Source organism: Camelus ferus, chromosome 29 (assembly GCF_009834535.1).
Source record: "Camelus ferus isolate YT-003-E chromosome 29, BCGSAC_Cfer_1.0, whole genome shotgun sequence".
Classification (NCBI taxonomy): Eukaryota; Metazoa; Chordata; class Mammalia; order Artiodactyla; family Camelidae; genus Camelus; species Camelus ferus.
Genome location: NC_045724.1, coordinates 18,653,110 through 18,680,964, shown reverse-complemented (window position 1 = coordinate 18,680,964; position 27,855 = coordinate 18,653,110). Strand labels below are relative to the sequence as shown.

At 33.7% G+C, this 27,855-nt stretch overlaps 1 protein-coding gene across 2 annotated transcripts; it reads left to right on the top strand.

The window, feature by feature from the left end:
* The first annotated feature begins 476 nt into the window (after positions 1-476).
* Positions 477-26,975, top strand: MCMDC2 (minichromosome maintenance domain containing 2). Of its 2 annotated transcripts, XM_006193740.3 has the most exons (15): positions 477-924; positions 2,911-3,101; positions 3,194-3,324; positions 3,403-3,462; positions 5,302-5,497; positions 6,134-6,256; positions 6,376-6,480; positions 8,723-8,848; positions 10,634-10,871; positions 12,445-12,650; positions 16,964-17,130; positions 17,663-17,842; positions 20,241-20,383; positions 23,503-23,612; positions 26,511-26,975. In XM_006193740.3, exons 2-15 carry the CDS (start codon positions 3,008-3,010, stop codon positions 26,675-26,677), a joined length of 2,046 nt encoding a protein of 681 aa, XP_006193802.1. In that variant the 5' UTR covers positions 477-924; positions 2,911-3,007; the 3' UTR covers positions 26,678-26,975. The 2 variants fall into 2 exon arrangements, with proteins under 2 accessions (XP_006193802.1, XP_032325851.1); XM_032469960.1 differs by lacking the exon at positions 477-924 and having other exon boundaries at positions 2,909-3,101.
* Positions 26,976-27,855: the final 880 nt, after the last annotated feature.

The window sequence follows — 27,855 nt, the reverse complement described above, 5'->3', positions numbered from 1 at the left end:
CCTTGCTGTGTTGTTTTTCTCATGCCTCAATGATAGTAATAATGCAAAAATTACAGCTTAATTTGTTAATGATATGCTGAAAACGGAGACTTATTTATTTTAGTAAGATATTTCCTAGTGATATGCTTCAATTAGATACCAAAAGCAAAGCTTTTTGTCAAGACTTTGATGACTTTAACACTTAAGAGCTGTGCATTTTGCTTTATATGAATTGTACCTCTGTGAAAAATAATAAGGGAATATAAAGTCAGTTACATACAAGACAAAAATAAAAGTTAAATCATAACCCTACCAGCTTAAAACAAGTATTTTAGCCATTGTACCACATTACAGAATTGTTGGGTCATACAGTAATCCTGGTCCTTTGTCCAGGAATGTTTTCCAAATTGACTACATCATTTTGCATTCCCACCAGGAGAGTTTTTAGTAAAGTTTTTTAAACAAACACGGATACCCTTGGCTAGAGAGAACAAAATCCAGCGGTTTCTATTTTTCCCTTGCTTTGCCTTGCAGGAGGGAGCAAGAGTGATTAAAGACGGTGGGAGACGGGTTGGGAGCGTTGCCTGGTGAGTGGAAGGCTGGTCCCGGCAGCCTTCGCGCCGCCAACGGCCGTAAGGTGCGCGCATGCGCGCGAGAGCCCGGGCGCGAGGTGGCGCGCGACTGGCGAGGCTCGGTGGGTGCAAGGGTGGATGTGACACACCGCTAGGCTAGGGTCCGCAGTGCTGGCTGGAGGTGGCCGCTGTGGGTGAGAGAGGCAGGTGCTGGAGGCCGGAGTGTGAGGCCCGGTTCGCATTCTTCCACTTTGGCTGTGAGGAGTGTTCCTGCTGACGCGGCCAGGAGAGAGGACGCGGCCCGCGCCTGTTCCACGCGCACAGACACGCGGGTTTCTTTAGGCTGTGGGAAGACCTGTCGAATTTTATCCAGGTTCGGTTATATTTAATGCTTTTCCAAAGGCGTGCATGTTTTCCCCTCCAGTTTCCCCTTCCTTGAAAATGCACCCACTCCCAGAACCTCCACTTTACACGGGGGTTACCCAGAGCGTTATTTGTCTCTTGCTTTTTAAAGTTACAGATCGCCAGGCCTTGGTTTGCGACGCCCTGGTGCTTATATCTGGATGTCCCAAGAGCCCATCAAAGTCAGGATATCTCAAATGAACTTTCCCCACCCCCTGCTCTTCGCCGAGCTTCCGTATTTCCATTAGAGCGGCTACATCCACCCACACCTGGTAACATGGTTACCGGATCCAGTGTGAAATCTTTAAAAGTTTAGAATCCACGTCGTCCATTCCATTTCATCCCTAATGGCCTAGAGTGGGCCCTCCAGCTCCTAGGACAGTTTCAGTAGCTAGAAACTGATTATCCGCACTTCCTCTCTTGCAACCCATTTTCTACAGTGGCGGCACTGATTTCCAAAATAAAAATCTGACCGTAGTCCTCCCCTCTTAAAATCTTTGATGGCTTCCGTTTGTATAATCATAATGAACTTGTAAAATTTTCAATCTGGTGAGCCGCACACAATCATCTCATTATTAGCAGCCTCCCTTCATTCGGCCCCCGAAACTTACGTTCTAATGAAGCACAGATGTAACGTTCTGAACACAGCACACACTTTAAGGTTATTGTACTTAGGGCTACAGAGAAATAAACTATGAAGATTCTGCCCCTCGCCCCCTACCCGGCCCATGTAATAGGCTAAAGGACAGTCTGAATTACTTTTCTTTGAAAAATAACCTGAACTCCAAGTAGCAGGGGTATACTCAAGGAGCAAGGTTTTAATAGTATAGATCTAAAAATTGGGGGAAAGGGGATTACGTCTATCCTTGGAAAAACTCCTCCCTTCACCTCTCCTCCAATTAGTGAAATCTTACTTAACTATCAAATGTCACCTTTAAAGTAGAATTCATTGCTTCTTCTCTGTGACTCCACTCTGTTAAATCAAAATGTTCTAAAACAATGGAAAATATTATGACCCCTGCACGAGGATTACCCCCAGTTTGTGAACTGTTTCGTGTATGTTGTTCCTTCCGTGCTCTCTAGTACATTATTTCTTTAATAGTAGGTAAGTTGTACAGAATTGTATTTTTTTGCATTTCTATTTTACCCTCACTGTACTCTCTGAACAGTAGGGACCATATTTTACTGATCTTTGTGTCCCCAGTGCCTAGGACAGTCTGATATCTAAAAAACAGTAAATGCCCAATAAGTGCTTAATAATTAATAATGTTATGATCATTTCTGACTTCTCTAAATTGGCAACTCATTGAAAGTAGGATTCAATCATTTTGTCCCTAGCACTTAATACAATTTATTGGTATATATTATTTCCAATTAGTGTTTGCTGTCTTTAAATGAATTTTATATATTCCACTCTCATTATTATGGTTTAATGTTTCATATTGGTCACTGATAGATGATTTAAAGCCAGAAGAGGCTTTACCATCTAATACAACCCCTTAATTTCCTGCAGATGAAGATTCTGAGCCAGGTGATTTCCCCACAGCAACTAGAAAATGCTGGATCTAGAACCAGGTTTTCGGATTTCTTAGGCTAGCCACACTTTGCTACTTGAATTGAATTTATGAAGTAGCTTTTACCACTTTTGTTTTTTTAAATGCCTGCAGGGGGGCCTCATCATCTACTATGTGTTTCAGCAAGCATTTTTTTGGTATACCTACTCTGTAAAGAGACATTTGAGGCTCCTGTTCTTAAATTTGCAGTCTTGTGGGGATCTCATAACCTAGTGTTAATAAAAGTATTATTTGGCAGAAGAAACCAAAGTTTTGTTTCGTTCACGTAGGAATTTTTTTAAGTTGGAAATTTTACCTCATTTTATTTCATTCTCAATTTTACATTTAATAGTTTAAAGAGTTTTATTATCGATCTTCAAATGTAAACTTTATTTTATTTCTAGGTGTTCTCATCTTTTCTGAGTTTCACTCTCTGTAGTCTTCACCAGCAATTGTGGTTTAATCCATTAGTAACAGAGAAGAATCATTAACTAGGAGAAAATGTCAAATCTAAAAATGAAAGAGGCAGCCCTCATCTATCTTGACAGAAGTGGAAGCCTCCAGAAATTCATAGATGATTGCAAATCCTACAATGGTATGTTCAGCAAAAGTGACCTTATTTTAGAAACCTTAAAATAAAGTCCTACATGTAACTATCCTCATTTTTATATTTGTGTATTTTTACAGATTCAAAACAAAATTATGCTGTCTATCGATTCAATATTTTAATAAATCCCTCTGATATTGTTGAATTGGATGCTGAGCTTGGAAATCACATTTTACACCAGCCTTTAAAAGCAGCCCAAGTTTTTCAATCAGTAAGTTAAAAAAAGAAATAATTTTATGCCACGTGGAATTTTTGGTAACTTCTTTGGTTTTTTTGTTTGAACTCACAGGTATGTTTTATTGCTGTTAAGACTCTCTCATTAATTGGACAATTACAGACTGAAAATCAAGTAAGTTTTAGTTAAATTTAACAAAGAAAACTAAGGTATAATACTTTCAAGATGATTTGTAAAGGAATATTTTTATATTCATATATATTTTTATTAAAATATTTGTTCAAAGTTCAGTGGACTATCTTACATACACATCTTTACTTCCTGTATTATCACTTATAACATTAAACATTTTTATAATAAAACATTTCAAACATACCCCAAACTAAAGAGAATAATACAATGAACCTCCATATATCACTCAAATTTAGTAGTTTACAATATTTTGCCACCATCAGTTTTTTCTGAAATGTTTTAAAACACATCTTTAAAATATATTCTGTATTTTACCCCTTCATAATTCAGTATGTATCAACTATGTATCAACCTCTAAAAATTGTGGACATTTTTCTTGTATAACCACAATACAATTATTACTCCCTAGGAAAAAAATTCCTTGGTATTATCTAATTCAGTCCGTATTTAAATTTACTCAGTTGGGGTCTCAGGAATGTCTCATGGTTGATTTGTTCAAATCAGGATCAAAACAAGGGGTACATATTATAACTGGTTCTTACATCTCACTATGTCTCTTTCAGTCTAGAGCCATTTCCTCCCCCTCCCTTTTTATGCCATTGAATTTTTACAGAAACTAGTTAATAGCCTGTAAAATGTCTCATAATCTGGACTTGTCTGATTATGTCTTGTAGTATTTAACTTATTCCCCTAGACCCTCTATTTCTGGAAAATAGAAGTTGGCTCTAAAGACTTGCTTGGATTCAAATTCAGCTCATTTTGATGAGCATACATCATAGTTAGTGTCGTGTGTTTCATACTGCACTACGTTAGGAGAACTATCCTATCTGTGTCTCACCTTAGCAGTGCCACAAATGATCAGTGGCTTTGGATGGTATCAATGTGATCCCTCCAATATACAGTCTCCCATCAGCTTTCACCTAGTGGTTTTTATAGCCATTGATGATCGTTGCCTTAGATTCCATTATTTCATTAGGAGCTAGAAAATTTGTGATTTTTCTAATTTTAGCAAGCTTTCTAAATTTATTAGTTGAATTTATCCTTTAAGAGAGGTTTTCTCTTGTCAACTATTTGATTACCCTGAGATACAATTTGTATAGGAAAGGCAGAATAAATGTTTGATTCTTTCCATTTATAAATTTTCAGAATGATGAGATGAAATATATCAGCCTCTGATGATAACTAGTAATTTTTTTGGTTTTGTTTTTCCTTTTTTTTAATTTTGAGGAACTATATGAATTTTTAAACATATTTAATATTTTTTGATCAATCTTTGTCATTCTTTCTGATGCTTGTATTACCTACCTTTGGTCATTGGAAACTCCTTAAAGTTTGTTCCTAATGTCCTTTGGACACATGTCAGTTTTTAAAGCCCCCCTCTAGTTTCTGTCACAAGGAGATGCACCGGTTCATCTAATGTATTTTTTGCCTCAGACCTGGAACCAGCCATTTCCTCTAAGGAGCCCTGGCTCCTCTTAGTGAGAAATTACATTCAGAGATCATAATCTGGGCACTAGAAGTGTTCATTGCTATTGGGTTGTTATTGTTTTATCAGTCTGTTCAGTGGATATAGCCAGGGAATGTGTATTTTTTTAAAGAAAATAATAAGTTTATAATGATATTTTCAATTAAAATATAAGATTATAAGGATCTTGCATCTTTAATTTTATATTTGAATCTCTTTTTTCTTAATGCTTAAAAATTTGGTTCCTAATACTACTAACAAATCATTTAGTTGATTTATTATATTCTTAATATATTATAATGCAAGTCCAGTTGGATCTACAATTTTTGTTAATACCATTTTTGTGTTCCTATTAGATTAATATAGTGCTGAAGTTAACACACTTACCTCCTCTGCCAAGTTATAGTCTTGATCTTTGTGACTTTCCACTTGATTATACATCTCAAAGATTTTATATGATGCAAGGAATTGTGATTGCAATGACAACTGTAACCAAGTATACACAAGGTGCAAGATTTCTTTGTTCAGATGAAGCATGCCCTCTTTCAAAAGGTGAATATTAAAATGTAAAATCAAAACAATTTATTATTTAATCTTAAATTATGCTTACAATTAGTTGTGAAACATTCATAGAGTAGAAAGGAATAAAATTTGGTGTTTCCTGATATTTATAAGTGTACTTTGCATAATCTTGAAATGCATTCTTTCTTCCTCACCTCTCCTCTATAATTTAACAAGTACTCTTGTGTTACTGAAGTACTTGTTCATCTCACACATTTTTTCATGACTGTTCATGCTGTTCCTTCTCTATGTAATGTCCTCTCTCAACCCTTTGGCCTAACTTCCATACAGTCATTCTCCAGGACATCTTTCCAATTCATCCCCACCTCTCATTGGGTTGGATGCCCCTCCTCTCTTCTCCCTGAACACTTGGGAAATGAATACCACATATTGAAATTATCTGCTTCTTATTGCCACCTATTGAAATCGTGAGTTTAAGTATCTGTATCACCAGTGCCTTAGCACAGTGCCTGGCAAGAAATAGCCTTGTAATAAATGTTAATAATAAATGTTATGAACCCACATGAAAACTAATTTAATTATACTTTGAATTAGATTCATTTTAAAGGACTGAAAATGGAGAGCTGAATCAAAAAGCAAGTTTAGCTTAACTCTGTTTTCTTTCAGGATTTCAGTATATAAGAGTGCATGTGCCTGGTGCTACAGAATCTGCAACAGTAAGAAATGACTTTTTGTGTAATCTATGTTCATCTTCACTTCAAGAAGACAGAAAATTTAGAGTACTTGGTGGTAAAAATGCATTTACATTTTGTAATTATAATTTTTAAAATAGTGCCTGATAGCTTAATGTGGAAATTAAATTGATTATGTATTTTAATAACTAATTCTTTTTTGCTCTTTGTCTTAAGATAAACAGATAGTTGAAATAATTACCACAAAGGCACTTCATGCTTTTCAAGGATATTCTAACAACCAGCCATTTAGGTTTCAATCTCTTACAATCTTCCTCAGAGGTGAGTAAGTTCTGTTTGACCTAAAATATATAAATTATGTAATTGATTTGTTTATGCTTATATATTATAAATGGTACTTCTATAGCTTGAGAATCATAGGTCTTCTTTTTCTTCAGTGTTTTAAAGTGTCATATTTAGCTAATGTATCAATTATTCATTCAGTCATGCAATATTCACTTAAAAAGATATTAGCACCTGCTCTATCTCAAGCACTATGCTAAGTCTCAGGGTCACAGTTATTTACAGTAATGACCTCCTATTATTCTATGTGTGTGTGTGTTACATAAATATTAGAGTTATTATTTTAAAATATAAACTTCATGGATGTAGGGACTTGGGTTTTTTACTGCACATAGTAAAAACTCAATAAATATTTGTTAAATGAATGAGCATTGACTTATGATTAACTGTTGAGAACTTCATGGATAAAGACTTGTGAGTAAACAGATTCTGCCATAAAGGAGGAAATGTTATCAGTATCAATCACCCAGGGAAGAATGAGACTTTGTTGAGAAGCCAGAGCTGTGAAAATGAGGATAGGGTTCTGCCTCTTTTCTTGAGCTGAAATTGGAGGAATTAAACTGTTTGGAAAGAGAGATCTCGGCTGTCAACTATGTGTAGGAAACTCAAGAGTTAGGAAAGCAGAGACTCAAACAAGAACTCTTTTCACCATGACCTGACAAGGACGAGGCAGGCATGTAAGCCTATATGATAATAGATAATTTTTATATACCAATTACTGTGTACCAGACACTTTTACATGTATTAACTCATTTAGTCACAGCAACTCTTTCAGGTAGGTTCTATTGTTATCTCCATTTTACAGTGTGGAAACAGATGCACAGAGAAGTTAAATAACTTGTCCAAGGTTACCTAGCTAGTGCATGGTACAGTCATGATTCAAACTCAGGCATTCCAGTTTCACTAGACTATGATTTTAACTACTTAATTCTATTATATACAAACCATACACTACAATATAGAAATAAGTGGCTATCTAATTTATGTTTTAGTAGAAAGCCCTTTCTTCAAATAAACTCTTAATAGAATCCGAATACATTTTTAAAAATTAAATGAGTAAAAGCAGGCCTTTTGGGGTTATCAGAAGAGATACTTATACTTTCCAGCCTCCTAGCCTTCCTCTTGACCATTTCTTAACCTCAGAACACAAATACGAAACTCTGAGATTCCAAGGAACAGTTGAAAAGTAATTTGTTTCAATTTTCCCCTGGTAATTCATTCTGTATCCTTCAGGGGTTTTTTTTGTTGTCGTTTTGTTTTGTTTTTTTGCTTTTGTTTTTAGTTGTTTGTTTGGTTTGTTGGTTGGTTTTAGATTTTTATTTTCTCAGTTCTTGGGCCTGATTCTTCCCTTCCAGGTCCACAGGGTACACCAGTGTGCTCTGTGGAGATAAAAAAGAGAGACTGAGAGAAGAAAAAAAATAATACAGATCACTGTTTGATCTTCTTCACAGAGGAAAGTTAATCCTTGCTCCTCCTTGTAAGCCTTTTTTCCCATAGCTTTACAACCACCGAAATTCTAACTGTATATTGGAGGATCAAGATTTTTAGTGTATGTTTTTTAAAATAAAATTTGAACTTGTGCCAAATCTTGGGTCAGTCTATAGATGTGAGAGAGGAACCTGGGAAAGTATCCTGTGGGGAGTCTTTAAAGATAGGCAGACTTAGATGGGAATTTCATTAATGCTATTTACTGTTTAGCCTTCTGCAAATCACTTAATCTTTCAGTTTCTTCATATATAAAGTGGAGATAACAATATCTGTCTTACAGGTTACAATTAGACAATGTGTTTAAAAGTAACTTACATATATTATAAACAGTGATTATAATACTTTTTAAAATAATTTTGGGAATAAAATTATTGCTTATAAGAACATTTTTATTAACATTTCTTGTCATTTAATGGAAAGATGTTTCATTTTAAACAGAATGATCCTATTTTGCCTTTTGAGTATATTATTGGAGACTATCTAGTTGCTATGTCACATGCTTCTTGAAGTTAATTCATCATTGCCTATAAGTATCAAAGTTATCAGCAATAAAATTGCCTCAATTTACATTATTAATGCCACTCTATATGCATATTATACTAAATAAAAAAGCAAATACTTAGCAACTAACTCAACTACTGAATTGCTACTAGTTTTAGATCTTTAAACCATATGATCATGTACAAGTTTCATTTAGTAAATACATATTTTCTTTTGTGTTTAATAATTTTAGATGAATCAGTGAATAAAATGAATATAGGAAGTGAGTATAAAATTATTGGCATTCCAACCTGTGTAAAAACATCACAAACTGCTGTCTGTATAGAGGCAAATAGTATCACTTTTTGTAATCCAAAAGGTAAGGAAAGTGTTAGTATCATATATTAACAAATATTTAAATTTAAATCCATTTGTTCAGGAAGTATTAGCTGCCTATGTGTTGGGAACTAAGCACTAAGCACTAGGGGTACAGTCGTGATCAGGACAAAGTTCCTATGCCTTAAATCATATGGTAGACAGTCAGTAAATCTGTAAACTAATTAATAAGACAATTTCAGATAATAAATACTACAAAGGAAATAAAGTGGGATAATGTGGAACCTCACCCACAGGAAGGACCCCTTTCTTTTGGCTAAACCTTATTTAGTTTTTTGGGTTTTTTTTGTTTGTTTGTTTTTGTTTTTTTTTTTTTTACCAATGAGAATTACCAATGAGAAAAATGTTTCACGATGCCAAAAGTTAGAGATTAGTCTAAAGATTTTTCTACCCAACCCTTTTGTTTTCTAGCTAAGGCAATGCTAAGTAACTGTTGTGGTCTGAGAAAAAGAGCCCAACAAAATGACGTCCTTTTCTTCATCTGAATTTTGAACCAAATGAGAAATAAGACAAAAGAGAAAGGCAGTTGGGGCCAAAATACCACCTTTATTACTGACAATTTCCTTAACAATTCCAACATAATTAAGCATTAAGTAAACGAAAGTGAAGAGCAGACCTTCTCTTTTAACTTGGCACACAAATATCTAAATGTGGGAAAGGCTAGTTCAATCTTGAATAATAGAGTTAGGTTTTTTTTTTTAATCCCTAGATAACCATCTGCAATAACAGAGACCCAAGATGAATTTAAATGCAAGTGGATTCTAGATACCTCTGCTTATTTTGAAGAGGAAAGTTTCTTAAAAGAATAAAAATATTGAAATAAGAAAGCACTAATGGACAATGGACATTTTAAAGATCTTTTAAATATTTTCTGCTATGAAGTGTTGCAAGATTTACTGATTTGGTAGCAGAACATGACTTACCCGTAGGTGGAGAAGCATGCTTTCTCATGCTGAACTCCAGAATTAGGCAGATTCAACCACCCAAATGTGGCAAGAGCTACACTAAAGTAGGCCTCCCTTGGTCCACAGGGAGGCATAAGTAGAGGAAATTATTGCTCTGTGATGATAGCCCAAGAGGAAGGAGAAGAGGACTGGATTATATATGCACAGCTATTCCTCCCAAACTGACCAGTTGGATTAAATCCCTCATCCCTTTCAGGAGTTGGACAGAGTGAGGGAGTGGAGAAGATCTAGAATGTAACATTACAGTGCAGTACAGTGCTTTTAAAGAATAGAGTATAAATCTTCCCCTTTAGCAACATTCAGGTATTTCCCATTCTGCTTTTCAGCTCTCATGAAAGGTGATACTGTTTCAAACATAGAAATTTAGAAGCAAACACTGCTATATAGGAGCCCCATGATCTGGCTTTGCTCACATAGGTCTAAAAAGGAAAGAATGAGGTATTTGCTTGCAACCTACAGCCAATCTATGTGGGCACACAGGGTGGCTGCTTCCTTTTATTACATTCCCTGGGATAGAAATGATAGAACAGAGTAACTTCCATAATTTAATGACATAAGAATTTGAATATGACTTTATTAAAATAACTGCAATTTGGTAATATTTTAGATAAATGGAATTAGATGTCTATAATATCATGTACTTTTAAAAAATTTTTTTAATTTTAATTGAAGTACAATCAGTTATAATGTGTCAACCTCTGGTGTACACCACAATGTCCCAGTCATGCAAATACATACATATATTTGTTTTCATATTCATTTTCTTGTTTTAAAACTATATATATGTTAATATTTACTTTCAGTTCCTTCAGGAATTAGTGACAATTTGAGGTGTCTCCTCTCTTTGACTTCTGGCTCATGCTGGAAGTTTACAGCAATTCTTGCAAATATCTTTGCATCACAAATTGTTCCTCCTGGGACTTACAGTTTGCTCAAGCTCTGTTTGCTGATGAGTCTAGTACAGACAAGTGACCGCAACAAGGAACTGGAAGATTGCCTGGATATTTTAATTATAACAAGTGATACTCTACTTGTAGAAAGGTAAAATACATGACATTATGAATTGGTCACAGATTTACATAAATCCTTTACATGATCATTATTAAAAGACAAATATTTGGAATTTATCTGAGCAGTATAAATATTTAAATAAACTTTTATCAGTGAAGTTCAAAACTTTAAAACATGAATTGAGAAATGGGATATTTTCTTTCAACATTTTGAGAATCTAACGACTCAGAGTTTTGACCTATTTCTATGTATAAGTGAAATCATACAATAATTGTCTTTGACCTATTTTACTCAGCATAATACCCTCTAGATCCATCCATATTGTTACAGATATCAGGATTTCATTCTTTTTATGGCTGAATAATATTCCATTATATATGTAACATATCTTCTTTATCTATTCATCTATTGATGGACACTTAGATTGTTTCTTATCTTGGCTGTTATAAATAATGCTGCAGTGAACATAGGGGTGCATATATCTTTTCAGCTTAATGTTTTTGTTTTCTTCAGATTAGTGCCCAGAAGTAGAATTGCTGGATCATATGGTAACTGTATTTTTAATTTTTTCAGGAACCTCCATACTGTTTTCTATAGTTAGTGGCTGTAACAATTTACATTCCCACCAACAATGCATGAGGGGTCCCTTTTCTCCACATTCTCACCAACACTTTTTTTTTTTTTGTCTTTTTGATAACTACCATTCTGACAGGTGTGATGTGATATCTCATTGTGATTTTGATTTGCAGTCCCCTCATGGTTAGTGATGGTGCCCATCTTTTCTTGTGACTCTTGGCTCCCCAGGTGATTTTAAAGTGAGCTAAGGCTGAGAAACCGCTGCTCTATAAACTTGCAAAAGATTCTTTCTAAATCTTACTCCCCCATTTTATATATCTTCAAATTAACATCTAAATTCCTTGGAATGACACATACACTAGACATTTTATAGCATCTACCTATCCACATTTAAGGGATACTGCTTCACCCTCTTTTGCACTGCATGTCTATGTCTGCTCATCATAGTAGATTGCACAAGCAAGCTATAATTTGTGTGGCAAGGATTTGAAGGCTAAGCTAAGATAAGCATATTCTTTTCTTATAATTTAAGTTTGAGAAATGAAGAGGCTGAGGTAATTGGCAAAGAGATTAAAAAGCAAAAGGAATGTATCAAGAATTATCGTGACACATAGGCAGCAGGTTTAGTCATGTTGAACTATTGGCGAGCCTAAATGCAAAAATTTTGAATGTACAAAAGAAAGCAATTCATAAAAAAGGGAAGTCCCAGTTCAAATGTCATCTCTCTATAGCTTTATCTGACTTCCTTCTAGGAAGAGATAATACTCTTTTATGAATGTTCTCATGACATTATTTTAGTACTTATCATATTGTATTTTAGTTTTTTGTTTACATCTCTCTAGGCTGTGAACTTTCCAAGTTAAGAACCAAATCTTATGTATGTTTTTATTCCTAGCATCAGTGCTCAATAAACATTAAATCAAATGAAATTTAATTGTGTAGTTATTATATGTTATGACTTCTGAAAGTCAAATATTAAATAATGTAATAGTAGATAATAGTAATGGATAATTTATTTTTTCCCTAGGCTTTTGAATTTTAGTATAAACCTTGTGCCCCGTGGTATACGTCATCCAGTCTCTACTGAAATTTTTCCTACTCTATCCAGGAATAAGTATGGAACTGGAGCAGTTAGCATTCAAGCTGGCAGTGCTTTGCTAGCTAAAGGTGGTATCTGCTTTATAGGAGACTTGGCTTCACACAAAAAAGATAAACTTGAACAGCTTCAATCAGGTAAACAATATTTTTTCAAGTTAATTTTCACCTGTTTAACTTATCAGTGTCAAGGAGTTACTTAGCAGTTAAGATTGCATTGTACACGTTTTAGGAATTAAGAAATTGTATCAAATGACATTTCCCATTTTGCTTTTATAAATAAAAAAAGAGAAATTTAATGTGCAAATGCACTGCTTTAGCCTTTGCTCTCAGTTGTGCTAAAACATGAATTTGTATTGGACCAGATTTATTTCCTTTTATTGTCTTAATACATTAGCTAGGACTCCCAGTATGATGTTGAAAAGCAATGGTGAGAATGAACATCTTGATCTTGTCTTGTTCCTGATCTTAATAGGAAAGTTTCAAGTTTCTCACCATGAAGTATGATGTTATCTGCAGGGTTTTTTTGTAGAAGTTATTTTTTAAGTTGAAGGAGTTCCTCTGGATTCCTAATCTACTAAGAGTTTTTAAGAATAATGAATGGGTGTTGAATTTTATCAGATGCTTTTTCTGCATCGATTGGTATGATGTGATTTTTCTTCTGTAGTCTGTTGATATTATGGATTACATGAATTGATTTTCAAATGTTGAACCAGCTTTGCATACCTAGCATAAATCCCACCTGACTATGGTGTATAATTCTTTTTATCCATCGTTGGACTTGATTTGCTAATATTTTGTTGAGGATTTTTGCCTCTATGTTCACAAGAGATATTGGTCTGTAGTTTTCTTGTAATATCTTTTGTCTGATTTTGGTATCAGGATAATGCTGGTTGGGCCAGATTTATAACTAACCAGGATATAGATTGGGCAAAGAGAAGTCAGGGCCTTGCATTCTTGGCATAACAGCAAGAATGTGCAGCAATGCTCAGGGCACGTAGCATATTGCCTCTCCCTACAAGAGAATGCAGAAATAGACCCACGCTAACATGCTCAGTTGATTTTTGATCACGGCATCAAAGCAAGAAAATGAGAAAGGAAAGTTTTTTTCAACAAATGATGGTGGAACATCTAGCTATATATGGAAAAAATAATAATACTGGCTCATACCTCACAACTGTACACAATAATTAAAGATGGATTATAAACCTAAATGTAAAAACTAAAACTATATAACTAGTAGAAGAAAGCATGAGAAATCTTCATGACCTTAGGGTAGGCAAAGATTTCTTAGACAGAACGCAGAAAGCAATAAACAGAAAATAATTGATGAAGTGGATCTCATCAAAAATAAGAAGTTATACACATCAGGGGGCCACTTAAAAAGTGAATAGGGGAGCCAAGAAAAAGAAAATAATTGCAATACATATATTACGTAGGACATATACCTAGAACGTAGAAACAATTCCTACAAGTCAGTAATTTGAAAAACAAAGAACCCAGCAAAAAACGGGCAAAGTGACAGTGACTTCACAGAGGAAGCTATACAAAATGCCCACTAAGCACATGAAAGGGTGCTTAATATCATTAGCTGGATATCAGGGAAATGAATATAAAAACCATAATGAGATACCAACACTCATATACTAACAGGTCCTACTTCATGAGCAGGGAACAAGTATAGCTTCACAAAGGCGCTTCTCCCTGCAGAAGAGCCTGGCACTAAACTCTACTATCACCATTTTCAAATTTTTAATGATTTTATCTTTAAAGTTGTTTCATATGGAAGTCCAGTAAGACACTGGAGTTTGTATGTGAACAGAGGAGATATAGCCATGCATGGGTCCACCACGCCTTGCTGCCCTATTTCATATAGCATTTGCAATCACTGTGTGGCTTCTTAACACAATTTGTAATCAGTTTGATTCTTGCTGAACTCCCGTGCATCGTGAGTACACTGTAGTTCAGTGCTCAGGTTCCCTATCAAAATATCTTCAACTGAGTAAGATGGGGAGCTGGAAGCCCCAAGGAGGCCAAGCTTCCCATTTGAAACAGATTTGCTTCTAATATAGAAAGAAGGCAGTGGCATTCTAAGAAACACAAATGACCAAGGAACTTGATCATGTCTTTTCTTTGTTGGTTACTTCCCTGTATTTGCCAACCACTTACACTGAAAATAATGATATAAGAAGAAAGGGAAAGATAGGGCAACCCATGGTTCCTTGTCCTTTCAGTTCTTCCTTACTCAGCAGTAGATTGTTGGTGAAGTGTGTGCATATCAAGAAATAAAATTAAAACAGTTTTGTGCAAAATAAAAACATTTCCACTATTCTAATAAGAACAAAATATCTAAGCATGTACTCAAAACAAAACACTAGTGATTCTGCATATGAGTTAAATGCCCATATATTTGTATTTAAGACTAGAATTGCACAATTTAAATGGTAAAATTCATGCAAATAATGTAAAATTTTAATATTAGACTGGCAATTACTTCTACTACATTTTATAGTAATAACTTTATTGAAATATAATTTGAATACTATACAATTCATCCATCTAAAGTTCAGTGGTTTTTAGAATATTCACAGAGTTGTACCACCATCACCACTATTCACTTTCAGAATATTTTCATCATCCCAAAAGGAAACCCCATACTCATTAGCATCACCCCTTAAACCCCCTCTCTCCAGAGTTCCTGGAAAGCTAATCTGCTTTCTCTCTGTATGGATTTGTCTATTCTGGACATTTCATATAAATGGAATCATACCATTTGAGATCTTTTGTGATTGGCTTCTTTCACTTAGCATAGTGTTTGAGGCTTATCTATGTTGTAGCATGTGTCATTTTATCTTTTTTAAAAATTCTGGTAAAATACACAACATAAAATTTACCATTTCAACCATTTTTCAATGTACAAGTCAGTGGCATTAAGTACATTCTCAATGTTATGCAATCATCACCACTGTCCATTTCTAGAACCTTTTCATAATCCCCAATAGAAACTATGTATTCATTAAACAGTAACTCCCTGTCCCTCCCATCTCTAGCCCCTGGGAACCTCTATTCGACTTTCTGTCTCTATGAATTTGCCTTTTTGTAGAATCTCATTTCTTTTTATGGCTGAATAATATTGTGTGTGTGTGTGTGTGTGTATCACTCAAAAAAAATCATTCATCTGTTGGTGGACACTTGGGTGGTTTCTACCTTTTGGCTGTTGAGAATAATGCTGCTATGAACACTGGTGTACAAATATCTGAGTCCCTGCTTTCTCTTTTGGATATAGACCTGTAAGTGTAATTGCTGGATCATATAGTAATTCTATGTTTAACTTTATGAGGATCACCAAATTGTTTTCCACAGTGGGCACACCATTTTATATTCCCACCAGTAATGCAGAAGGGTTCTAATCTCTCCACATCATCCCTATTACATTTTATAAGTAATAAAATATTTTAAAGGGAAAAGCTTTATATTAAAAAAACAGAATTTATCCCTGCTTTTTGAATGAGGCTCGTATTTTCATTTTACATTGGGCCCCATAAATTTTGTAGCTGGTGTTGGCCACTAGAATGACAAAAATTAAAAAGAATAACAACAACAGATGTTACCAAGGATGTAGAGAAACTGGAATTCTCATATATTGTTGATGAAAGTATAGAATAGTACAACCATTTTGCAAACTGCTTTGACGGTTTCTATAGAGTTAAATACCTATCTACCTTATGATCCAAAAGAAAAATAAACATGTATACAAAAACTCTTACCATGAATGGAGATAAGACTAATTTGGGAAATTTTTTGGGAGTTAGTATCCTAGGAATAAAATTGAATCCATAGATTGAATGGTTATAAAGGATGAGGGAAGGCTAGAAAGGAGAATGGGATGTTTCCACATTTTTTTAGTTTGGGTTTTAAGTGGTTTGGTGGTAATTCTCCTAATTGTGAGTATGCACAAGACCCATCTGAGGAGGAAAAATGATGAATTTGGTTTTTCACATGTTGATTTTGAGATATATTTTCCCCTAGCCATTGTAGTTCATATTCTCTCTCAATCTTTTCCTCTTTCACTCCTACTTAGAAGTCCCACTTTCTATTATGTTTTTTCCACATAAAAGAACATTATTTAATTTCAGCCTCTCTTGTAAGCCTACACTATGTGACTAATTTCCTCACCCTCTGCCTTTTCCTCCCAGACCAAGATTCTAGCTATGTGCTTTGGACCAATGGTTCTAATCATCAGGGGACACATAGACATTCAAATATATTTCTTGCCTTGTTCTTTTTATGGCAGATCTTCTAATTTAGCCTTATCTTGCAAAACAATTAAATTTACATGTGTCTTTACTATCCAAAATTTAGACAGTAAATTCTATATAATATTTATTAACTTATAGATATATAGACCAAAATGAACTTAAATAACAAATGAATAATGTCTTTTGGCTTAGCTGTGGAAAGTAGAAGCACCACAGTATACATCTCAGGAAAAAAGTTTGGGGATGATATGGATCAACAAATGACTTTTCCAGTTCAGTGCAGCTTTTGGTCTTTTGTTGATATGGATTCATCTTCAAGGAGAAATACACAGAAAACCAATACTCTAATTGGTCAGATGGTAAAGTATATATATATTCTGTTCTTAGGATGTTGGTCATGGAATTTAGCCACAGATTTTAATCTTACTGTTTTTATTGCTCTTAATGTCTTATTATTTCTGTGCTTAATTTCTACACTTATTTGGATACTAGAACTAAATAATGACACAGTTGTTTGAAAATTTTCATTGCTTAGTCATGCAAAGCAGGTGTCTGCTCACTAGAATTTATTATTTGAGTTGGTAGTGGGAGAGGCTTTAATGAATAATGTGTTACGAAAATACTCAATAAATGGCATTTTTAAAAAAAAAACCTGGTTACCACAAAGTTCCCATGCTATTCTGGAATCATGTTAAATAATAATTAGTAATTAATAATAACAAATAGTAATTATTAAAATTAGGCCCATAATTTAATGTGATTACATATTATAATAATATAAATCTATTAATAGTTTAACTAATAATTATAAGTAATACTTGTGAAATAATACTCAGTTTCTGAAAATGTCAGTGTTTAATATTTGCCTTTTACTTTTTTCGTTTGATGTAGGATTGCAGTTTGATTCCAGCTAATCTTGTAGAGGCATTTGGATTATTGATAAATTGCAATGAATCATCTCCTTGCCACCCACTTCTTCCTACTGTCCAACATACTTTGAAGAAAGCCATTGATCCTGAAGGGCCGCTTTATGTAGCATCTAAACAGTTCAAAACTGAAGATTTTGAAAAGGTAAAGATAGAAAAAATAATTACCAAGAATACTTGTGCGAATGTGTCTCAATTTAAATAGAATTCCCTTTGAACATTCAGTTTTCCTTACTGAGGATTCTTTTATTCTAGCTTGCTTCCAGCTTTTAAACATTTTAAGGACACTGTATAGAAAATATTTAGAATTATAATCAAACTAAAAGCTCTATAGGAACATGGATATTAAAATGTTGAGTTTATTCTTTGAATCACTGACCAAATCACTATAGCTTAAAGAATTTCCATGAAAAAATTCAAAATAAAATGTTTCTATAAAATAGTGTGAGACGCCGTTGTAGCTATACAGTTATTTACATTTTACAGACTATTTAAAGGGGTTTCCTTTATATGAATGCCTTCAGAATTCTGACTCTAGGGGATACCTATCATGACTCACAAACCCATTTATTTTAATGTCATGACTTGAAAACATGTGTGGTATGTTCAGAGAACCTGAGAGCAGATTATGTAAATTTAGTAATGACTCTTACAGCTATTACAGGTACTCAAGTATTTACAAGTGAAGCTCTTTTAATATTAACTATTGAGAAATCTGTTCACAGTAGAGTTAAAGTGTCTGGGTAATCCTCAAAGGCATGGAATATTAGGACGTGAGAATCCATGGGTCATTAAATTTTTTGTTCATTCCTGCCTTACTCGTAGCCATATGGCATGGTTATAAGGTTGAAAGGTGAGGTGGACTTAAAAATGAATTATCAGCATAGTTTATTCACATAGATTAGAACAGATAAAGAACAATATGTATGATAAAATCAGGGGTTTTTTTGGTTTGTTTTAGTATATAAGAAAAAAGTAGTTAGCCTCTAGGAATTGAGCTACTAAATACATAAGACATGCTAATGACCTAGAAAAATTTTTGCCCAATTTTTCCCTGAAAAACAAAAACAAAAAATCTATGGATTTATTAATTAGCCAGGTATTTACTGAATACTTTATATATATGAGTCTATTTCTGTTCTCTATATTCTCACAGAAATGTACATTTTCTTCTTTAAATAGTTTATTGTTTAACTGAGATAAAAACTAGATATATGAAACAATTAAGGGACAATTTAAGTGGTAAGCTGGGTAGTGCTGACTATATTTCAGGAATTCAGAAAGGAAGATACTGAGCAGAATGCAAGAGTTAGGGAGATTTCAGGAGGAGGAAGTTGGGCCTTAAGAAAAAGTAAGATTTAGATGACAGGAAGGATGGGCAGTCAAATAAAAATAAAAATAGGAGCAAAGACATAACAGTAGAAATGAGTACACATGGAAAACTACGAGAAGACCTGCCTGCCTGGAGCAAAAATTGTATTATGGAGTCACTGAGATTAGGCAACTCTTGAAGAAGTTGACAACTGGAGGCCAGCGCTGACAGCACTCCCAGCAGTTGGGACCACAGGTCCTTTACTTTTAAACCTCAGTAATATGAACCCTCCTAGGGTAAAACCTAGAGAGGGCTACCAGTGTTATTAGTAATATTATTATCCAGTTCTGAAGGCCTAGAGGAAATTGTGGAATGTAAGGAGAATAAAGAAGATAGGACATATCCACCCAGGACATATCCAGATCTTTTTTAAAAAGTTATATTTAAAATATATAATATATAGATATAGATATATAGATATAATAGTTAATAGCAACTTTATTATGGTTAATTTTTCCTTTTAGTTCTTTGAGTTAAAAAAAAACAGAAAACAGCTAGAATGGTAAAAAGTCTGGAAATTCTGTCATTGAATAAGGACTGAAGGAATTGGGAATCACTCAGAAGGAAAAAAAAATCACAAAACTCAGAGAAAACAGTAATAATCATTAAGCTGAAGACTTATTCTGTACCCAAAATCTTACTGAACCTCCAAGGCCCATCTTCATAGTAGTTAACACAGCAACTCCCACATTGCTGGTCTTTCATTGTGTTCTTTAAAAGGAAGGGAAAGAAGGAGGGCAAGCAGCTCTAGGGTCAATGAGAGAAAGTTTTACGGAAATAAACTGTCAGAGAATTAAAGCCATTCAAAGGGAAATGAGCTTCTGAGGGAAGCTCTCTACCCACTGAAAGGCTCTGAGTGAGCCTTTATTCCACTGGAAGCAAAGACTTGATAGTCATTCAAATACATTGTACAGAACATTTCTGTACTAAGGGGGAGGAAGAGATTATTCTGGGTAAACTTTAATATTCTTTACAAGTATAAGACTATGATTTAAAATGTTCAGTAATTTTGGGTTGGCTCCAGATATTTAATGAATTTCAATGTAAATAAAATATGCAAACTTTAAAAAATAAAAATGACAAAAATAAAATGACAATATACCTTAGATTTTTATAATATAGATTCTGTAATAAAGTTTGAACCTCTTAAATTTTTATACTTTCAATTTAGCTGCTCAGTTTTGCAAAGAATTTGAACGTAGAATTCAGCTTGGAGGCAGAAAGAATGATTCATGGCTATTATCTAGCAAGTCGCAGAATCAGAACAGATTCTATATGTGGACCCAAACTGTCAGCATCTGCATTAAAGTATTTGTAGGTATTCAATTTTAAAATCATTCATGACTTGTAAATGATGTGTTTAGTTAACTGCCTCATTTGTTTGTTTGATTGCTGGTTGGTTGGTTTATAATAAACCTTGTTCCAAATTAAGGTGACTTAATAATTCCTTCTGTTATAGTGTTACATCATGTGAATCTCCAATAATTTGTTTTCACTAAATTAATTTTTATTGGGTCCCCTTATGAAATGTCTGAGAAAGCTCCACTGATTTCAAATGCAAATGATTGTTTTTTTAAATATGACTGTTTACATTCTAGATATTTTGTAGTTGAACCTAGAAAAAAAATTTAAGTATATTGTTCCTTGTACTTTTAAATAATTTAATACACTCATGTATTATTGTTCCTTGAGAAGTTTTTTAAAAACTAATTTTTATCGTAAAAGGAAAGTATGGACATAGTAAAATAAAAGTCTAAAATAATGAGTAGAGTGCCCTGCTAACCCTGTGCATTACTATCCTACTCTGTAGAGATAACCACTGGTGACAGTTTTTGTGTATTCTTCGAGGAATTATCCATTCACATACTAGCATATACAAATATGTAATTTAAATATGTGATGTATATTAAATGCATATTTTATTTGAGTATATTATATTCAGTATGCTATTTTAGATGAATATATTATTTTAAAATATCACATATAAATAATTTTATAATATATAGATATGAATATATTCATATGGATAGATATTCTCTTTTTGCCCAAAAGGAACCATGCAATGTACATATGATATCATACTATCAGCATATAAAGAATTACCTCATTCTGTTTTAATAGCTGTATTACAGTTTTACTGTATTGTTGTGATGTGGCTGTAGCATAATTTATTTTTTTTAATTTAAACAAATTTTTAAACATTTTTTAGGGGGAGGTAATTAGGTTTTTATTTATGTATCTTTAATGGAGGTACTGAGGATTGAACCCAGGACCTGTGCATGCTAAGCACACACTCTACTACTGAGCTATACTTCCCCCGTAGCATAGTTTAAACAGTCCCCTGTTGACAGACCATGACTTCATTTGATATAAATTAATGTATAGTCTCAACCAAATTATGAAATAGGACCAGGGGTAAAATAATCCATTAAATAAATAAATATCTTGTTATGACCACAATATAAAATAAGAAAAGTGAAAGACTGACAGGAAATGTCAAGTATAGAACTATATGAGATACATATGTTTAGTTAATTTCTCCAACTGTATATTTATCTTCATAGAGCTAAAAAAATGCTAAAGATAGGGCAAGGTAGAAATCAACTGTGATGCTTTAACATGGTAAACAGAATTGTATGCTGCTTTCTATTTTCTGAAGTAATATTTAAAATACTCAATACTCAAAGCTTAAAAGGTTTGATAGTCCTACTTTCTCATAATGTTTTTTCTCTGTAGTAAAAAGATATTTTTTAAACTCACATAGCCTCAGTTAACATTGGACTATATTGATCCAGAATAAAGCAGAGTTAATTTTGATATGCTAACTCTGCTTTTTCCTGTTGTAGAAACAAACACTAGAGGTGGAGATGGGTTTTATGAACTAGCAAAGTAAAGGAACCACTACTCAGAAGAGTCATAAACCTTGAATGTTTCTCCTACTTCTGTAGGCGGGTACCTAATAACACCAGCCTTGCTTTTCCAGAGAAGTGCTGTTGAGCAATACTTTCTTCTCTTTCCCTGAAAGGCTGTGTACATATTCTGTCCTGGTCAACATTTTTGGGTGAGGACATCAGGAACATGATAATCAAATGTATAAATAAACAATTCTGGAGAGATCCTCACAGGCTCAAATGTTGATCTTAGTTTAACAAGAAGAAAATTAATAAGACAAATGTAATGTCTTTAATTAGATCCTAACCTTCCTGGCATAAGTGTGAATCATGGGAAAGGGATAATGTGGCTTACTATTTAAAAGGCTTGAGATTTCTATTTTTTATGCTTAATATGCATAAGCAATGTAATATAGATGTAAATAATACTGTGATTTGGGGTTGTATTAATAGAATATAGTAATGAAGAGTGAGAAAATGCCAATTTTGCCTCACCTCCACTCTCTGATCAAATCACACCTGTAGAACTAAAAAGGAATATTAATCAAATCTGGTTGGGAGGGGAGTAGGCAGGATAATAAGGGGCCTGAAAATTATGTCACATGACATACTAAAGGCACTAGTAATATTTATCTTGGAGAAATATTTATCTAGAAAAGTTGTCTTTAAATATTTGAGGAGCTGTCACAAAGTATTAGACTTGTTTTATAATCCCAGAAGACAAAACAGGGACCAGTAGGTATAAATTGCAGTGAAACCAATTTCAGCTTACATTTATGTAGTCTTTGTGGGTGTCCCAAAATTTTCAAATGCCTTATTTGAAATCATAATAACCCTATTAATTACTATTATCCCCACTTTAGAGCACAGCTTCAAAAAAATCTCAGAAATTAAATGATTGATACAAAGTCGCACAGCTAGTATATTCTAGAGACATAGCCCAGGTTTTCTGATTCCCATGTCCAGCAATCATTCAAGTACGTTAAAACTAGTTTAAAACTTAAAAATAAATGGATTGCCTCATGATTCCTAGTGAATCCTAGGTTGAAGTTCAAAAGAGACTGAATAGTAAGTAGCCTGGGATGTTGTAGAGAAAATTCAATTGGGATTTGATGGGATGTTGAACTTTGCTCTCTAAGATCTCTTCCAACATTGAAATTTCAAGATTCTGTGAGGGCTTCAAGTGGATGAAGAACTGGGAGAAAACACCAAGGATGTGTCTATAAGAGATATTTAGTTAGGTTAATTTTCCTAACTGTGTATTTATCTGAATAGAACTTGAGGGGCGAGAATAGTAAACAAAAGCCAGGACAGAAACTAATACTTTGATAATAAGTCAGGATACTTGCTTGTTCAGTAACAGTCTATTCAGCTTGGTAGGAAAAAATGCGTTGAAAAGAAACTGAAATTCTTGAAAAACAAGAATATGCTGAACTTTAAGGTGTGGCTTATGTTCATACATGTCTTGGTTTGTTCCTGCCAAAATATATGTTATCTTTATAAAACCAACATATTTTGATTGGCATTAATTTTCTTTTTTAGAGTTTCCCTATCTGAAGCTCATGCTCGATTAAACTTAAGGAATAAAGTGCTTAAAGAAGATGTACTGATTGCAGCCTTATTATTTGAAACATCTCTCACATTGAAATATGGTAATCTATTAAGCTATTAATAATCACTACAAATAATTATATTTAACTTAAAGATTCTTAGTCTGTTAACTTAAGATATTATATATATTTTAAATATTATTTTAAAGAATAATAAATTTCCACCAGGTAAGGCCTATTCGAATTTGAACATTTACTAATTGTTTATAGGTAGCATCATTATGTGATATTAAGTTCCTAATTGTGCATGATTGTTTCTATACTTGAACTTTTGCATTGCTTAAAGAATTGTGAAAAAAAGTACTTACTATGGCACATAAAATGATTTTAAATTTGTCTTCCTTTTAAAATAACATGCAACATTTAATTGTCAAGCAGTCCCCAATAGTGGAGTTAGGCATATAACCAGAGAAAATGTGATCATCTTGCATCACCACCTTCTCTGAATTGCTAGTTATAATATTGTAATATAGCATTTAATTATTTGAAATGAAAGGAGCTTATTATGGTTTTGCTAATAAAAACATTAAAGGGCTCTTAAAGGTAAGAGTAAAGAGAATTATTCTCACAGAGTTCTTTTTTGAGTTATATGAGACATAAATTTTGATGAGGTATACCATCCTTCAAACCAAACTTTGGTTCTGTTAACCTAAAACAATAAAACAGCTGGTTATTTTAACCAGCAAAATGGGTTTCTTGGGGAGTAGGAAAGGATTGCAGCTGTGGTAAGCCACATGCATGTCTGGTAAAGCAAAGAAGAAAAACTCTTTTACAGAGGAGAAGGGTAAGTTGGGAGGGAGGACTGTTACAACAAAAAGTCCATTGGGGGAAACTGGGAGGTCTAAGTATAGTGGCTTTTCATTGGCAGCACTGTGAGAGTCTTTCACTGGTGGAGCTGTTGCCAGGCTAAGAGAAAATCTTTCTTCCTCTCACTGGTGGTAGTAAAGTAGTGACAGTTCCTGCTGGATACAGGGTATGTCTCTTCCTGTTGGGATCTGTATTGATGTTGAGCAGTACATGCCTGAGAGCTCCCCCTCCTGGCCTCCCGACTCCATTTTAGTGAGATTTTCCTTTATTAATTTTTAGTTCCTACTCTGGGATTTAAAGAATGTATTAACACTGACCTTTCTGTGTGTATATGTTTAGCGTTTAAATTTGCTTTGAATTCAATTTATATTGTAATAGTTTTCTGCAAAGATCTATTAGAACATTAGAACTTTGTTCTATAATTATCTAATTTAAAAATTCTTAACCTAGGATTCCTGGATACTAAGAGAGTCCTAAGGGCTTGTGAATCCCTAAGTTATATGTAAACTTGTATTTGTACATGCTTTGTACCTTTTATAAATCATAAATTTTATGAATTATGTCTTAGAGGTTCATATCCCCAGAAAAGGTTATTTATCATACTGAATTAGTTTTATTTACTAAAAGAGAAAAATATTGGTTCCCAACTATACTAAAGAAGGATATATAAATAATTCATTTTTAATTTGCTTTATCTTCACATTCTTCTTTTGTTCTATATTTTAAAACATACTTGATAAAATCTAAAACATTATTTTATGTACCATGAATAAAAAAATGCTGCCAGTTTTACTACGACATACATTGATTCAGTGGTCAACTGTATCATGTACTGAGAGTTTGAATAAGATTATATTTGTCAGTCTAGAGGTTGTAAGTGGCCATGATTAGAACTATTTCAATGGAGTAGGGGTGGGGTAGGAAGTGAGGATATGGAGACAGCACATAAGGACAACTTTGAGATGTTTGACTATGAAGATGAAGAAATAAATAGGTTATTAGCTGGAGAAGGATGTGTAGTCCAGGAAAGTATTTATTTTTCCAAGATAGAAGATATTAGATCGTGTGATGTGTAGTAGAAAGTAAACTAATGATACTATAGAAGAAGGAAAGAACAAAGATTGTTAAAGTCCTTAAAAAGGTGAGAGGGGATGGGATCCAGAGCACATGTGAAGGTAAAAGTCTCTAACAGAAGAGTCACTTCATTTTATAGGATGGAAAACAGTGGGTACAGAATCAGGTGGGTCTGTAGATTCGGTCTTTTATTCATTGTGGTTTTCATTTGCATTTTTCATTGCATTCATCTCATTGTGGTTTTCATTTTTCTAATGATTAGTGATGTTGAGCATCTTTTCATGTGCTTATTGGCCATTTGTATATGTTGACTGTAATTTTTGATGCACAAAAGTTTTAAATTTTGATGTGGCCTATTTTATCTATTTTCTTTCATTGCCTTTGTTTTTGGTGTTATATCATAGAAATCATTGCCAAATCCAGTGTCACAAAGCATTTCTCCAATGTGTTTTTCTAAGAGGTTTACAGTTTTAGTTCTTACATGTAGGACTGTGATTCACTGAATTTGATGCATTCATTCTGTAGATGATGTAAGGTAAGGAATCAACTTCATTCTTTTGCACAAAGATATTGTTTCCACAGCACCATTTATTGGAAACATGGTCCTTTCCCCACTGAATGGTCTTTACACCCTAGTCAAAAATCATTTAACCACGTATGCAAGGGGTTATTTCTGGGCTCTTTATTCTAGTCCATAGATTTATCTTTTATCGAGTAAAGATTATTGTTTCTCTACCTTCCAATACCTTCTCTCCTTACTCCCACCTCCTCACATCACTATTCAGCTTCCAAACACTAATGGCTATTTCAATAGATGACAAATTTCTGTAGTTTCCAAACTTTAAAATTTAAACATCAACATATTTCTTCCCTTGGCCCTGGTACCAGTTTTACTGAACCTGTTTTCTGGGTCTCAAAAATAATTTAAATAATGATTATTGAAATAACTGTGAGATAGATCAGAACTTAAACTTTCACTGGAGTATTTTGTTGAAAATATGGTTTCACGTTTAGTGTTTTTAAGCATTTCTCATTTATACTTTTTCCTTCTTCACTTAGGGGCCACTGTATTTTGTGTTGCTCCAAATGCATTATTTCCATTTGAACTGTGTAATGAAGAATATTTAGAGCAAAGGGATATCTATCTGACTCAGTGTCAACAACAGCTCCAGCAGTTTATTGCCACTTACGGACCTGGGACAGCTATTTTTGCTAGTGATGAATAGACAATCTGAGGAAATTTTTTTCTTCACTCCTATTGAAGAGGTGGAAAAAAGTTGATTTTGAAGTAATGCTTCAGGTAATCTTGTGTATTGGAGTACATTAGAATGCCATCTTAAAAAATAACATTTTTTTTCAAATTAATTGCTAATGGAATAAACACTCAGAGCAAACAGCAGAAATTTAAAATTTAGGAGAATCCTATTAAAAAAAACCTTCTGGTTAGCACAGTATACCAGTGGTCAACAGATAAAAATATAAAGAATGCTGCAAACTAAGCAGTGTTAAAAAAAAAAAAAAAAAGGTAACTTTCATGTAGTTCCCTCTATTTGTCACAAGATGGCAATAACACTTTAAATATTTACCGACAAAGTATTTTTAAACAACTTTCTTTTGTGAACTTGACAAACTGATGAGTAAATAACAGCAATGTATATAACCAGAAGCCTCCAATTTAAGGATTTTTTTCATGCTTTACTAGATATTGACATGTTCGTTATACTGTTTTAGAAGCACTAATTATGAGATCAGGAAAAGCCTTGGAAATTTTCCATTTTTAAACCAGGTTAAACAAAAAAAGTAATTTATATTGACTAAAGGTGTAGTAATTGGCTCTTTAAACCTAACTGGTTACAAAAAATGTACCAAAAGGCAAAGAAAGCAATTTGCAAACTCTGTCTTCATTTTGGGAGGGAAGATACCTGCTCTGAAAAGGTAGGGACACCATGAGAAAATATACTTGTAAAATCCCCAAATCCTTGTTTTCATTTTTCCAAGTTTTAATAAAATCCTACTCACTAAAAGGAAAATGTCATCGCAAAATTGTCACCTTATTAACCAAGATACTACATCAATTCTTTAGAAATTGGTACTTCTTGGAGCTTAACCATAAAGGTGGACAGCTCTCCCATTCTCTAGAGGGCTTGACATTATTTGCTGGCCATCCATTCAACAGTACTTAGGGAATATCCACTAGTGCCAGAGACTGTATACAGTGTTGTTCTCAGAAGGCAAACCTAGTCTTTAAACAATTTTTTTATGTTACAAATCAAAGACCTTATTTTGTGGCTTCTTATATACTAGATTTGTCGTTGTTGTTGTTCTCTATGGGATGGCAAAACATTTATATTTCATAAAACTAGGATTAATAAAATGGCCTCCATTTTACAATTGTAGTGATGAG

Bases quoted from the DNA above. Each gene is read 5' to 3' on its own strand.
- MCMDC2 (XM_006193740.3), top strand. From the start codon at position 3,008: ATGTCAAATCTAAAAATGAAAGAGGCAGCCCTCATCTATCTTGACAGA. The intron at 5,498-6,133 runs GTGAATATTAAA...GTTTTCTTTCAG, and splicing joins AGCATGCCCTCTTTCAAAAG to GATTTCAGTATATAAGAGTG. The intron at 23,613-26,510 runs GTAATCTATTAA...TTCTTCACTTAG, and splicing joins ATCTCTCACATTGAAATATG to GGGCCACTGTATTTTGTGTT.